The sequence below is a fragment of the Pan troglodytes genome, chromosome 22, assembly GCF_028858775.2.
Source record: "Pan troglodytes isolate AG18354 chromosome 22, NHGRI_mPanTro3-v2.0_pri, whole genome shotgun sequence".
Classification (NCBI taxonomy): Eukaryota; Metazoa; Chordata; class Mammalia; order Primates; family Hominidae; genus Pan; species Pan troglodytes.
This window is the reverse complement of record NC_072420.2, coordinates 33,350,908-33,366,010: the sequence shown is the minus strand read 5'-3', so window position 1 is coordinate 33,366,010 and position 15,103 is coordinate 33,350,908. Positions and strand designations below refer to the sequence as shown.

Below are 15,103 nucleotides of genomic sequence, written 5' to 3'. Positions count from 1 at the left end.
AGTCGTTTCCTGGGCTACATACCTCGTACTGAGTGTCATTATATAAACATGTTCCTTTTAAAGTTCCTAGGCATTCATAGTAACTATAGAACAGAAAGATTGTTTTAACTTGTTACCCTACCTCAGTAACCTGATGTATACACTGAGAGCATCATCCTCTATGCGGGGAAAATCAGTGGAAGTTTTTACTATACAAGTCCAAATTATAAGGAAAATGAGTCCCACGATGATTCTCCTCATGCCTCGGCCGTGCGTAGACCAGTCAGCTTCCGGATGTGACTGGAGCAGGGCTTGTCGTCCTCCTCAGAGTCACTTTCAGGGGTTGTCTGGGCTCGGTTTTGCCTCCCAAGTTTCAGCAGCTGCAGGTTTCACACGGCTGTGGTGGATCCAGGCTGGGATTCCTTCTCCTTTACAGCCGTGGGGGTGGTCAGGATGATGGTGTGAGGTCTTTTCCACTGTGGCCACAAAGGGGCTATGGTCCAGTCCTTGATCCACATGCGATCACTTGGAGAGAAAGGGTGAACTGGGGAGAATAAGCTGACGGGATACCTCTCATTTACCCAAGTTGAGATTGTTTGTGTAATTTTTCCCAAAGCCCGTAGCTGTCACTGTAACTCAATTTCACCTAACTCTCGGGGAGTGCCTGGAAGTCCCCCTAGTATAGGAGGAGGCCTATGATACAGTATTTCATAAGGGGAGTATCCTGTTAGAAGGGATGCATCTAATTTTAAACAATACCATAGGAAGGGCCTGTATCCATTTTAATCCTGTTTCCTGACATACTTTCCCTAAACTATTTTTGATAGTCTGATTCATTCGCTCCACCTTTCCAGAACTCTGAGGTCAGTAGGCGGCATGTAGTTTCCAAGTGATTCCTAATGCCTTTGCTGTCTTCTGTACCGAGTCAGCCACAAACACCGGCCCGTTATGTGAGCCAATTCGTAAGGGCAGTCCAAACCTAGGAATAAGATCTCGGAGAAGCACACGTGTTACTTCGTAGGCCTTTTTAGTTTGTGTTGGATAAGCCTCCACCCACCCAGAGTAAGTACACACAAGAACCAGCAAATACTTGTTACCTTCACATTTTGGCATTTCTGTGAAATCCACCTGAAGACCCTCAAAAGGAGCCGCTCCATAAGCTTGTATGCTGGGTGGAACAGTGGGGCCTTGCCTCACATTGCGTTGTCAGCAAGTAACACACCATTGTGCTACTGCTTTGTCAAGGGCTGGCAAGTGTGAGATGTAGAAGTACCAGCCTAACAACTTTTCAAGTGACTCTTGACCTAGATGAGTGGTTTCATGCATGGCCAGTATGACTGTGGCTCTCAGCAACTGTGGCACAGCTACCTTCCCATGTGGCAGTCTGATCCATCCTTCTTTTATTACTTGCCCCACTTCTGTGTGGAAAAAGTCTTTTTCTTCCTTAGAATAGGTAGGTACCAGGTCAGGTGTTTGAGGGAGTAAGGGGGCTGCTACTGATGCACAGTAAGGGGTAGATGCTGCTTTTCGAGCTTCTGAGTCAGTTTGGGAGTTTCCTAAGGCCACTGAGGTGGAGGCTCGCTGGTGTCCCCTGCAGTGCATGACTGCCACCTTCTGAGGTTTCCACACTGCCTCTAATAATTGTAGAATTTCTTGTTGATATTTTATGTCCTTTCCCCTAGAGTTTAACAGGCCCTTTTCCTTATATAATGCTCCATGCACTTGGAGGGTTAGAAAGGCATATCAAGAGTCAGTGTAGATGTTTACAGTCTTACCTTCACTGAGTTCTAGAGCCCGAGTTAAAGCAGTGAGCTCAGCCTTCTGGGCTGAAGTGCCCTGTGGCAATGGTTTGGCTTCAATGACAGCATTCAAAGTTACCACCGCATATCCTGCACATCTTTCTCCATGTGGATTGATGAAGTTGCTCCCGTCCATGTATAACTCCCAGTCTGCTGATGCCCATGGCTGGTCCCGAAGGTCAGGTCTGCTAGAATAAACTGAGTCCAACACGTCTACACAGTTATGCTTGACTGGGCTCTCTGATACTGGGAGCAGGGTGGCGGGATTTAGGGTGTTACAGACGTCAGTGGTTATGCGGGGATTTTCACATAGCAAGCTTTGGTACTTGGTTAATCTAGCATTTGTTAGCCAATGATGTCCTTTGGTATTCATCAAAGTTACCACAGTATGGAAGGCCTTTATATTCAGGTTTTGCCCAAGGGTTAGTTTATCTGCTTCTTGTGCTAACAGGGCCATTGCTGCCAGGGCCCTTAGACATGGGGGCCAGCCTTTGGAAACCCCATCTAGTTGTTTTGAGAGATAGGCCACTGGCCTTGGCCAGAGCCGCACAGTCTGGGTTAAAACTCCAACTGCCATTTTTTATCTTTCTGACACATAGAGTGTAAAGGGGTTTGTCAAATCTGGTAGTCCTAGGGCTGGGGCCAACATAAGTTTTTCCTTTAACTCATGGGGGCCTGCCATGCGCTGCTGTGGTGAGGCGTTCGACCGGGGCAATTACCTACCCGGGAGTGCTCTCAGGATCCGCATTGCTCAAGCTGGCCGGAGTCCCCCACAGGGATGTGCCACAGGGCAGGCCTAAGCCACCTAAGGGGCTGCCTCGACCATCCGTTAATCACCTCACTTCCCGGTCGGGGAACCAAGAAATGTAGCAGGACGAGCCTCAGACAAGAACCCCTCAGACACCGAGTTGTAGAAGGAAAGGGCTTTATTCAGCTGGGAGCATCGGCAGACTTGCGTCTCCAAAAACTGAGCTCCCCGAGTGAGCAATTCCTGTCCCTTTTAAGGGCTTACAACTCCAAGGGGGTCCGCGTGATAGGGTCATGATCAATTGAGCAAGCAGGGGGTATGTGACTGGGGGCTGCATGCACCAGTAATCAGAACGGAACAGGACAGGGATTTTCATGATGCTTTTCCATACAGGCCTGAAATCTATAGGTAACACAAACAGTTAGGTCAGGGGTTGATTTTTAACCACCAGGCCCAGGGCGCAGTGCTGGGCTATCTGCTTGTGGCTTCCATTTCTGCCTTTTAGTTTTTACTTCTTCTTTCTTTGGAGGCAGAAATTGGGCATCAGACAATATGAGGGGTGGTATCCTCCCTTAAAAGTAATAAAAATAGGAAAGAGAAAACCCATAATAATTCCCATAAAGAAAAATATATTATGTATCTATAAGATTCACTTTCAAATAGAAGGATAAACTTTTTTTTCCTTGGTGATAGTTTAGAATCTTCATCTTTAGGGCTGTTTTTTTTTTGGGTTAAGTCCTGTGGTTATTGACTTTTCTTTTGTTTCTATGTCATCTGACTTTTGAAACACTTCTTAAAGCTTATGACCACAAAATTTGGGAAGAATTTATTAAATTTTTTTTTTTTTTAGGTAAAAGGATCAGTGGCCATCTGGTATGGTGCCTGGTGATCACCAGACTTGAATCTTTGGGCACCGCATTACCTTTTCAGGCCTCAGCACCTCATTGAGAATAAGATATCAGGCTAGATGTTTCCAGAATCCCATTTACAGTTCCAAATGTCTCATATAGCTCAAAGATCAGGCAGAATTCCCTTATTCATGTAGTTAGTTTAATCAAATGTCAAACAAGTGGTATTGAAGCAGGATATTTCCCTGACTGCTTCGCAGGTGGGAACTGGAGTGCATGGGCACTGGCGGGGCGAACTCGGCTCACTTGACCCACTGCACTCCACCCCTGTAGGAGGGGGAGTTCTGGTGAGTGAGTGCAGGAGCTGGGGTGAGCGCTTTTGGGCACCGGCAAGAGCGAACTTTGTACCAGGCCTGTGGCAGTGTCTAGGGGAGGGTGCCTCCAACCCCTGAAGCCCCACAGAAAGTGTTACAGTGCTGTTGTAGCTCTGCTGCCTGCAGATGGCTTAAGTGTTAACAGCTTAGTGGAGGGTCAGTGCGACAGCCTTATGCTCCCACACTCATGGCACCCGAGTTCTTATCTGGTGTCCAGGAGGAATGAGGTCACATGAACGAATTGAAGATGGTAAATATGGGGTATTTTATTGCCGATGAAAATGGCTCTTGGCAGGAAGGGGAGCTGAAAAGGGGACAGAGCAATAAGATAATCTTCCCCTGAAATCCAGCCATCCCATGGCCAGACTCCTCTCCAAAACTATGCTGCCAAGCTGTCCCTTTGAAGTCAAGCTGCTTCTCTCTGACATCCAGCTGCCTCTCCTCTCTCTGCCAGCTGAGCCTGGGGTTTTTATGGGCACAGGATTGGGGGCAAGGCAGGCCATGGGTGGTTTTGGAAAAAGCAACATTCGAGCGGGAAAACAGGGATATAAGTTCTCATTTGGGGCTGTGGTAACAGACTTTTTGGCTTGAGGGTGGGACCCAGCAAGGGGACCCACCCACTTCTGCCCAGAATTTCCCTGTCTCCTGTCCCTATGGGTATGAAAAATGCTATGTCTCAGGTTATTTTTCTAAGCTTTGTTCCATTCAGCTAGAAGTGTTCATCAGACGCATACAGATTTCTTCTGAGAGCATCCAGCATGTAATAGACATTTAATGGATGACTGTCTGAATGAAAACAGAACTTGTTGCAGTTTGGGAATAACTTACTTTGTATATGTTTATTTTAGATTTTTAGAGGATTTTTAGAAGGAAAGGTAACCTTTGCTCCGACATATAAGTATGACTTGTTTTCTGACGACTATGACACCAGTGAAAAGTGCCGCACCCCTGCATGGACAGACCGTGTCCTTTGGAGAAGGAGGAAATGGCCTTTTGATAGATCAGGTTGGGAAATGGGCTTCTTTATTTAAATGAACTAATGTAAACTTATGAGGAAGCAGGGAATGACATAATATCAAATGAGGAGAATATTGTTTTTCAAGAAACGTTAACTGGAATAGAATAAATAAAATTTAAATATGTCAGATTTTTAGAAATATTATCAGATCTGTTTATAATAACTTATTTAATTTTTCAGCCTGTTTTCATATAATTTCATGTAAAGAGAAGCAAGGAAATATTTTTGTGAAATTTTTAATTGAAGCTAATTTAGGTTTTTAAGCTAACTTTAGTGGTTTGCATATGTTTTGAACTGCCACTTGTCTCTTAAATTGTTCATGAAACACCATTTAGTCCCAGTCCTTTAAGTAATCTTGGAAATAAAGCCAGATCTTAATTTTTACTAAATAAAGAATAAAATGATAACTTTACCAAAACCTTTCGAATTTAAAGGTATTTAGACTGCCTGCCTATTACCAAGTGTTTCTGGCATTCCAGCCTCAAACCACTGAAGCTCATGAAAGGAAGGAGAATGCCTCTTTGCTCTACACGATCTGTCCTGCTCATACAGCTTCTCTTGTGTTTTCATTTCTTCTGACTGCAGCTGAAGATCTAGATCTTCTAAATGCTAGTTTTCAAGATGAAAGCAAAATTCTGTACACGTGGACTCCAGGCACTTTGCTGCACTATGGAAGAGCTGAGCTGAAGACTTCTGACCACAGGTTTAAGCAGTCTCAGTTTTTCTAATAGTGTTTGAAATTTGTTTGAAATACACCCTTTTAAAAACATTTCTAATACATCTATCTTCCTTTATGCCTTAAGGCCTGTCGTTGCCCTGATTGATATAGATATATTTGAAGTTGAAGCTGAAGAGAGGCAAAACATTTATAAAGAAGTAATTGCAGTTCAGGGTCCACCAGATGGTACAGTATTGGTCTCAATCAAAAGTTCTTTACCAGAAAATAATTTTTTTGATGATGCCTTGATTGATGAGCTTCTGCAGCAGTTTGCAAGTTTTGGTGAAGTTATACTTATAAGGTAAGATGTTTATTATGCAAAAGTAGCTTGTGATTCATAAACAATCATTTCTATATAGAAATCACCTTATTTGGGGAAGGAGAGAATTTTAAAAAAGAAAGATACCACCTTATTTAGTGTTTAGTATATGAGTATTTTTATTTCCAAACTAAAGCAAGATCATACTGTGGATATTATTCTGTAGGTTTTATAACTGAATTCTCAACTTAGAAAGCTTAAATGAATAGTGAAACTTTTTTTTTAAGACAGGGTCTCACCCAGTCACCCAGGCTGGAATGCAGTCATGTGTTCATGTCTCACTGCAGCCCCAACCACCCAGGCTCAAGCAATTCTCCCACCTCAGCCTCCCAAATAGCTGGGTCTACAAGTGCACACCACCACACCTGGCTAAGTTTTGTTTTGTTTTGTTTTGTTTTTGTAGAGGCAGGGTTTCACCATGTTGCCCAGGCTGGTCTCAAACCCCTGGCCTTAAGCGATCTGCCCAGCTCAGCCCCACAAAGTGCTGGGATTACAGGCGTGAGCCACCATACCCAGCTAAACAGTGAAACTTTATGTGAACAATTGAAAACAAAAATAGGTGCAAGTTCAGATATGAACTCTCACGATTCCTATACAATAGAACATGTAACAAAACCCTATAACAAAATGAAGCTGTGATTGCTATTTTTTTTTTAAGGAGAGATAAGAATGACTCCCTCCCTACCTCAGTTAAAGAAATTTGAGTAATTTTAAGTATGTTTAATTTCTAACAGAGATGTGATGACTAGTCAAGAGTCATTCCTTCTAGTCTTGGTTTCCCTCATTGATCTAGCCATCTGCCTTTTGCAGAACCAGATGCCTGTTTCCTTGTTTTAAAAACGTTCTCTTCCAACTATACAGCAGTTTTGAGAGACTGAATGATGTGCATGTGTGCATGTGTTTGGATTTCATAGGGAAAGAGGTACCATTAAATCCCTTTAAATACCATTCATTTGCTTAGTTAGGTATGTTTGATAGATATTTGGTGGGCAGATCTCTACACTAGTTGCTGTAGAAGAGCAGAGGAGAAATGGAAGATACAACTCCTGCTTGTAATCTAGTAGGGAAAGTCAGCTTGTGTGTAATGACACCCCCAGATCCTAAAGGGCGTAGTCCACAGAATTAAGATGGTATGGCTTCTACAGAGTGAAAATCAAAGACACCTCAAGTCCTTTCAGAGAGTAAATGAACAAATGGAGAAGAAATTGTGTTTAGACTTTCCTCAAATCTTTTGACAAAGATCTATCCCAAAGCTTTCAAATTAAACAAATCAAAACATTTCAAAAATCTTAAGGTTCTTGAAAGTACACAGTGAAATCTGCAAGTGTACAGATGACAGTATACTTTGCCAAGTACAGAAATGCCAAACCACCAGAAGCATCATGTAGACTGTGTGAGTGGGCAGCAGAGTAGCAGATAAATGTCTTCCTGAGCAAATGTAAAATACTGCACTGAGCTACAAAGAATCCAAACTGTATAAGGGATGAAAGACTCTGATACAGGAAAGGGACCTGTCTTTATAACCCAACCTCTAAAGAACTTGTTAAATTGAAGCCAGAAGGTTTCCCACAAATGTTTGTCATCATTAGGAAAAGTATTGGGAAGAAACTAAGGCATTAACCTAACATTATAAAACCATGGGGTGTCTCCAACCTGGAATATTCTGGTTGTTAAACCCCAAGATGACTAAGTTGGAAGAGAAAAAGCAAACACTGAAAGTCAACAAGGAGAGGATCTCTATAAGTAGTGAGAAGAAACTGATTATTACCTTTTAGTCTAGATTAAGACAGCCATTAAGGAGTGAGTAAACCCTGTGAACCCCTTTATTTTTAAATAAGAGGTTCCCTGGAAATGTGTATGGGATAAATTTAAATACGTATAGATGCTTACATTAATTGAAGGAAGAGTCTAGAAGCTTTTACTGTAGTGAGTGAAAGCAGGAAGAAAATATAGCTTCCAAAAGAACTTACATAAATCAATAGATATAAGAACCAGAATCCCTCGTTAAAGTTAGAAATGTGTAAGGGGCACATTGCTGATTGAGAATAAGGACAAAGATATTAGCCCTAACCCAGGACGACAAAAGTGTTGGTACCTATCAAAGAACAAATAATGTTTGGGGTCTTAGGGGACTGGTGCAGCATAAATGTATGCTTACAGTGGTGATTATAACCTTTGGAGGAGGGATAGTCTCCATTGCCAACAATCTGAAAAAGATACCTTCGTGTAGTTAGGTAAGAATGGTCTCCCTGTGTATTTCAAAGGATAGCATCCTGCAATTTAGTTTTATGCCAAAGAAATTGAGTCAGTTGCCTTGGTCATATCTGGATTGTAGAAATCGGTTCCCTCCAGGCCCTTGATTTTACCAGGGTGAAGTACTTATGCACACTTTTGTTTTGGCCTTTTCCTCTTAATATTCATAATTCATACTTTGGAATCCTAGTTTAAGTAGGGGGTTAGGGGGAGAGTGATACTGTGTGTGTGTGTGTGTATGTGTGTGTGTGTGTGTTTGTGTATACATGTTTTCCTCTCATTGTGGAAAAATCTGTAAAGATTTCTGAACTTGTGGTTTAACTCACCAAATTATTTCTGTAATAAGATTGATAACATCATAATTTGTTCTTTTTTGAATAATAACTTCATTATATACCCGCGACCCTCTTCAGAACTTCTTCTGTCCTTTTTATTTTTTTTTCCTCTTGATAGTTTTTTTATTTCAAAAGTAAAAACTTGGAATCCTATCAAAGACCATTGAAGTCCCAAAAGAGTAAATGTTTGTCAATGACGAAATACAAGGAGCATAACTTATCTAAGGCTTCTTGGGGCCAGTCTGGTTTTGTTTTCTTTCACTGGCAACTCTCATCTTTTTTGATCATAGGAAATTTTCTTCAGGGAAGTCACTGAGACAGTGAAAATACATAGTACTGGGTTGTGGGGTCAGGAGACTTGGATCCCAGCCCTGTAACTTATTCTCCTTATGGAGTCACTTTGAACAAGTCACTTAACCTCTGTCCCTTTTTGCCTTGTCAATGAAATGGAGGATTGGATGGGACTGGATTAGCAGTGATCACAAATGGAGGTGCACAGACTCATTTCTTGTGGCTGTTCCATTAACATAGTATTTGAAATTGGAGTTAGAGTGTTTTTAGGGGAAGAGTGCCCTCTCCAGGTCACCACCAGCCCTACCTGCGCTCCCTCCTTTACTTTTTACTTCCTGGCCTCTTGTGGCCCTTGTTAATGATCAATAATCATGGGAGTAGTCACTGAGCTTGTTATGTCTATGGTATTAATTATGGTTTTTTATTGTTTTTCTTAAAGATTTGTAGAAGATAAAATGTGGGTTACATTTTTGGAGGGAAGCTCTGCCTTGAATGTTCTGAGCCTAAATGGTAAAGAGGTAAGGTAGCATTTGTTGATTCTAAACCATTCTGAAATTAAATGTCTGAAGATGGTATGATATTTTTATAGACATGCAGCAAGATTATCTAAATGGGAGGGGGAAAGACCTTATGGTATGTTCGAGGAGTTATTTAATGTTTTTTATTTAGACTGGATTTCTGACTAGCCTAGGCGTATTTTGGCCCCTCCCCAGAGATATTAACTGTTGATATAGACTAAGAAGGAAACATGTTTAGCACCTAATTTGATTTATTACATTTTATGATGCAAAAAGTTTTAAATTTTTAATTAGGGGTAGTCTGGCTTATCTGTATAGTAGAAAAACATTCTATCAAGTGAAGAAAATGCATTATGTACCAGAAAACAAGGGAGAGAGGTGCTCATTATTCCTAGGAATTTGTTTCATTGGCTTGGCTTACCTAGTTATCTTCTTCAAACATAACTAAATTAATTTCCAGAGATAACAGATCCATCCCATTGAAGTACTTTAGAAATTTTTAACGAATGGAGATATTCCTAACCTGTGATTTGAAAAGTCATTGATGACGGAAACTTACATTGTTGGCCTGGAATAGTTTTACTTCTCTGAAGTGCTTCATCTGTCATTTTTTTCTGAACTCTTTTAGACCCAAATCCTAAATTTCTAAGTATATAGTCAGTGCACAGGATGGATTGTACTCTAGGCCTGATTCCTGCAGCACTGAGCAACTCTGTGAGCACTGTCCTGAGCTGCTTCTTCTGTCACATCAACTTCTTTGGAGAAAAAAAAATTCTTTGTATGTATTAGGCTGGGTGCGGTGGCTCACGCCTGTAATCCCAGCACTTTGGGAGGCCGAGACAGGTGGATCACCTGAGGTCAGGAGTTTGAGACCAGCCTGGCCAACATGGCAAAAACCTGTCTCTACTAAAAATACAAGAAGTAGCCAGGCGTGGTGGTGGGCGCCTGTAATCCCAGCTGCTTGGGAGACTGAGGCAGCAGAATCACTTGAACCTGGGTGGCAGAGGTTGCAGTGAGCCGAGATTGCACCAGTGCACTCCAGCCTGGGCAACAGAGCGAGACTCTGTCTCAAAAAAAAAAAAAAAAAAAAAATTCTTTGTGTGTATTGCTTTTGAAATAGGTTTTGTAGAGTTTTGTTTGTTTTCCTAAATGTAATACTAGTATACTCATGTAAAATCATGTATCAGGAAACATGGAAAAGAATTAAAAATAAGACCACTCACATAATGCTACCATTCTGAAGTAATTTCTCTTAACCTTCATATTAGCATATACATATGTAAATACAAATGGGATTTTATATACACACAAACACATTAACACAAATGGGATATGCATATACGCAAACACAAATTGAAACCGTGTTATAAAGCTATTTTCTTACTACCTCTTATGACTGTGTCAGGGACATCTTAAACAAATATGTCATTTTTAATGGCTTCATTAATTTCATTTTGTGAATAAATATATACATTTATTAAACCAAACTCCTATAGACATCTAGATTATTTCCTATTCTTAATTATTAAAGCCAATATTCCAGTGAACCTCTATGTATCTTTTTGAATATTTTTTTGGTCTTCTAAATTTCTTCCTTTTCATTTGGCCCTGGTCTCTACCAAGGGGATATTCCTAAGGAATTACATCTTAATTGGCCATTATGGTGATAGGTATTTAAGAATGCTTGTTAGTATTTTTTGATGAATATAAAAGAATTTTGTTGACTTTGAAAAGTAATATATGACTTGTAAAGCGTGTTAAGTTCTGAAATTGGATTGATTTTAGTACTCATATCTACTTGGCAAGTAAAGGATTATGAATTCTTAGGATTCTGACTTTAAAGCTCAGTGTGGATGCTACATTACTAATAAACACAGCTGTGCCACTCAGTTCAGCAACTTTCAACCTCTCCATTATTATGCCTTCAAGGAATTCTAATATCAGTAACACTTTGAGCCAAGGAAGATCTGTACCCACAAAGGTGCCAACTGTCAGCACAGCATATTGATCACAGCTACACAGTTCATTTGCAAATACCAAAAATATTCACATCTTGTTCACATTAAGAAACTCTTCAAACAAAGGAAATTGAAACTATGTGGGAGAGAGATTAAATTTAGAAAGCAAGTTTGTTATAAGAATATGGGTTTTAAATGAGAACTCCTTTCTAGTGCACATTTTATCCTTGACCAAAGAGTCTTGCTGTTATCAGCAAGTTTTTTTGAGAGTATTTTTTAAATACATTGACACGATCTGCTATAATTTGATTATAATGTCTTGGTTGTCTTAGATTATACTTTAGTCTAAAAGTCACCCAAATTTATAGAGAAGGCAGAGTGCCAGTTTCACAGGTAGAAGTCATTCTGTTTTTAGAATGATTAATTTTTGTTGAAGATTTAAAATGGTGTTCAGTTCTCTTAATATTCTTCTGACATTTGAAATGCTAAAACTGTATAGGTTAGCACTTAGCAGCTGACAATATAGCAGCTCTTAGGACCATATGCCAAGTTAGGAAAGACCAAATGAACAGGAACAGGAAATGCATTTTAAAGATTTTCTGCTGTCTCTTTTGTAGTTGTTTCACCTGGGAACAATTACTTAATCTGTGAATCAAAATTAAGAAAGTATAAAGTTATGTAGCAGAGTTGTTGGTGAATTTACATCTGGCCAGGAAAACATAGTGGTTGTAGCAAAGGAAACTTGCATCTCTGGGCAGCCTAGAAAAGATCTTTGTTTATCACCACAGGTGTTTAAAGGGAGAACTGGGAACAACCTTTAAACTAGTTTGAAATTTAGTATATGTGAAAGAACTATGCTGAATTGTCTAACTAAATTAACTGTCTATACCATTGCATAGTTTAACGAAGTCAGCCTCTTTATTCCAAAATAGTTAGCTTTCATGTTAATCTTTATTTTATATCTCTTTTACTCCGCTAGTTATTGAATCGGACTATAACTATTGCTTTAAAAAGTCCAGACTGGATCAAAAATTTGGAAGAAGAAATGAGTTTAGAGAAAATTAGCATTGCATTGCCATCATCAACAAGCTCTACCCTGCTTGGTGAAGATGCAGAGGTTGCAGCAGATTTTGATATGGAAGGTTTGTTTCTTAAACACATTTACTTCTTGTAGTTCTAGATATGTTTTCTTCCAATCTGTAAAGTCTTATTTTCCAAGTTCATCTTTCTTCTTCTTCTTGGGACGTACATAGCACTATTAATTAGAATGTATTTTGGCCAGGTGCGGCAGCTCATGCCTGCAATCACAGCACTTTGGGAGGCTGAGGAGGGTGGATTGCCTGAGGCCAGGAGTTCAAGACCAGCCTGTCCAACATGGCGAAACCCTGTCTCTACTAAAAGTACAAAATTTAGCTGGGCGTGGTGGTGCACGCCTGTAATCCCAGCTACTCAGGAGGCTGAGGCAGGAGAATCGCATGAACCCAGGAGGCAGAGGTTGCAGTGAGCCGAGATTGTGCCACTGCACTCCAGCCTGGGCAACAGAGCGAGGCTGTCTCAAAACAAAACAAAACAAAACAAATTTATTTCACATCATATTGTGTTTATTTTGCGTATACTTTAAATGTATTTACCATTCTTCCATTCAAATATTAAGACCTTTACAAATGTTAATTTATATTCTTATTGGATAAATACCCAAATTAGTATTGTTGGTGTATGGTTTAGTCCCAATAATTAAAGTTGAGGTAAAAAAGTAGAAGTTCCAAAAGGGTATTCTAAGAACAGAAATGAATTTAAGTAATTACGCCGAAAATTTCCTTAAACATGATTTAAAAATGCATTTGTTTGATGGCAACATTATCAAAAGAAAAAAATTTTAAATGCATTTGTTTTCTAACACAATATGCTATTCTAGCCAGTTTTTCATTAAAATGCATACCTTAGATTATAATAATACTGTAATGCCCTGTATAGCTAGGTACCACATTTAAGAGTTGAACGTCTTACAAGGTTATCTCATTTTCACATTATCTGTTCATTTGTTTACTCAGTCCACACATATTTATGTAGTACCTTTATGCCAGATACAGCTGGGTGCTGGAGATTCGACAGCTGTGGTTCTTGCCTTTCCAGAACTCATAGCTTATTGGGTGTTACATGTAAGTAAGCAGGCAATTATAATAAAGTGACATAAATGTGATAATGAATGGTTTTGTGGTAGCTCATGGGAAAGTTGCTTAACCTGGATTTGGGAAATTGGGCAAGCTTTCCCAGAGGAATTGAAATTTAAGTTGAGAATCCAAAGACTCAGGGAGAATGGAATTAATGCTATAGAGGAGTGATCCAAGAAGAAAGCATGTGCACAGTCTAAGTGGGGATAAAGAGGATCCAAATGGATTATGGAGGGATGTTTGTGAGGGAGTAAATGAAGAAAAGAAATGCAGAGAGAGAAGTAGGTGTGGGATGGAAGATGAATTTTGTTTCGGATATGTTGAATTTGAGATGTTCATGGAGTCAGTCAAACATGAGTCTGGTGCTCAGGAAAGAGCTCTGGAGTCAAGGCAGCTCTAATAGCCTGCAAAGTCATGGGCATTTGTTAATATAACTTTGGCCAATAGGATTATGACGAGACAGAAGAGAATGAATCGAATATGGAGAAATACAGACCTGGGATTGAGTATGTGGAAACACAGAGTTTAAATATAGACAGAAGAAGGCTGCCCGTGAAAAGAAAATGAGAAGGAACAATGGCAATTGTTTCTAGAAATGTCAAAGAGCCAAGAGAAATTCATGGCTTAAAAATCAAGGAAAGAAAGTGGAGCATGGAAGGGGAGTAGTCAGTGGTGTCTTGTAACACAGAAAGATGAGAAGAAATGAGGACAGAAATGTGTCCTTCTGATTTAATAACAGGAAGGGAAGCTGTTGTTGACATTTCATGAGAGTGATCTCGGAAGTGATGAAGTCAGATAGTGGTAAATTGATATGGATGGAAGGTGAAGAAGTGGAGAAAAGTGTCTGTAGACAACTCTTTAAGAAAGTTTGGGGGGAAAGAGAAGAGGGCAATTGCTCTAGGAAGATTGGAGGTCCTAGGGTGGTGGTTTTGGATGGGACAGGCTTGAGAATGCACAGTGCTAATGGAAAAGTAGAGGAGAAAGGGCTGATGGTTTGGGGGAAGGGCAAGGCAGAATAGTAGAGCAGTGTCACTGAGAAAATTAGGCTGGGTGGGGCCCATTTGTTCCATCCTCAGATACCCAAGTGACAACCATGTAATGAGACTCCAGCTTGGGGGCAGGCTGTTGAAGTAGGGGTTCCCATCTTAAGACTTCCCTCTTCTCTGTGAAGTGTTGAAGTGATCTGCAGGAGTGGGACAGCTCACAGTTTCAGGAGGGTTAAGGAGTTTTGCAGTAAAGCTCCTGAAGAGCAAAGGGTGAGGGGAAGAGCAAACCAGCAAATCATGGAATTGCCAGGCACTTTAGGCCAGAAGAGACTGAAAAGCATAATTTCAAATGTGACTGCAGTTGTCAGGACTGGGTGGTTTTCTTTAGCAGAGGCAGTCAGCAATCCAAATGTTACCACAGAAAGATTAAACAGGGGAATCAGTGCAGGGATGGGGTTATGTCAAGCACGTGCAATGGAAGAAGAGTGAAGTAGGGTAATGTTTGAGATGAAGAACCATAGAATCTGAAGGTAGGTACAGAAGAAAGCAGAATCAGATGGAGGTAAAAGTTAGAGGGATCAAGCCCTGGCTTCTGAAGAAATCAAAAGAGAAGGAGTAGCCAAGGGAGAGAACTGAAAAGCTGGGAGGCCAAAGTCAGAATGAAGCTTTTGAGTTTATTATTTCAGAAGAGTGCAGTTCTGAGGGGTGTGGGTTAGGAGTGAAGGCGAATGTCCATAAGGATAGGACCAAGGCATTTTGCTATTGAACGAGTTGTCCACATGGACTTT

At 40.4% G+C, this 15,103-nt stretch overlaps 1 protein-coding gene across 19 annotated transcripts in view; it reads left to right on the top strand.

Moving 5' to 3' along the window:
* Positions 1-15,103, top strand: part of SYNJ1 (synaptojanin 1) — a 99,714-nt gene that overhangs the window by 65,968 nt on the left and 18,643 nt on the right. For all 19 annotated transcript variants that reach the window (XM_016938468.4, XM_009453288.5, XM_016938464.4 and 16 more), the window contains 5 exons: positions 4,597-4,753; positions 5,352-5,469; positions 5,570-5,785; positions 9,122-9,200; positions 12,138-12,300. In XM_016938468.4, the coding sequence (XP_016793957.3) occupies positions 4,597-4,753; positions 5,352-5,469; positions 5,570-5,785; positions 9,122-9,200; positions 12,138-12,300 (733 nt within the window). The remainder of the gene's footprint in view (positions 1-4,596; positions 4,754-5,351; positions 5,470-5,569; positions 5,786-9,121; positions 9,201-12,137; positions 12,301-15,103) is intronic.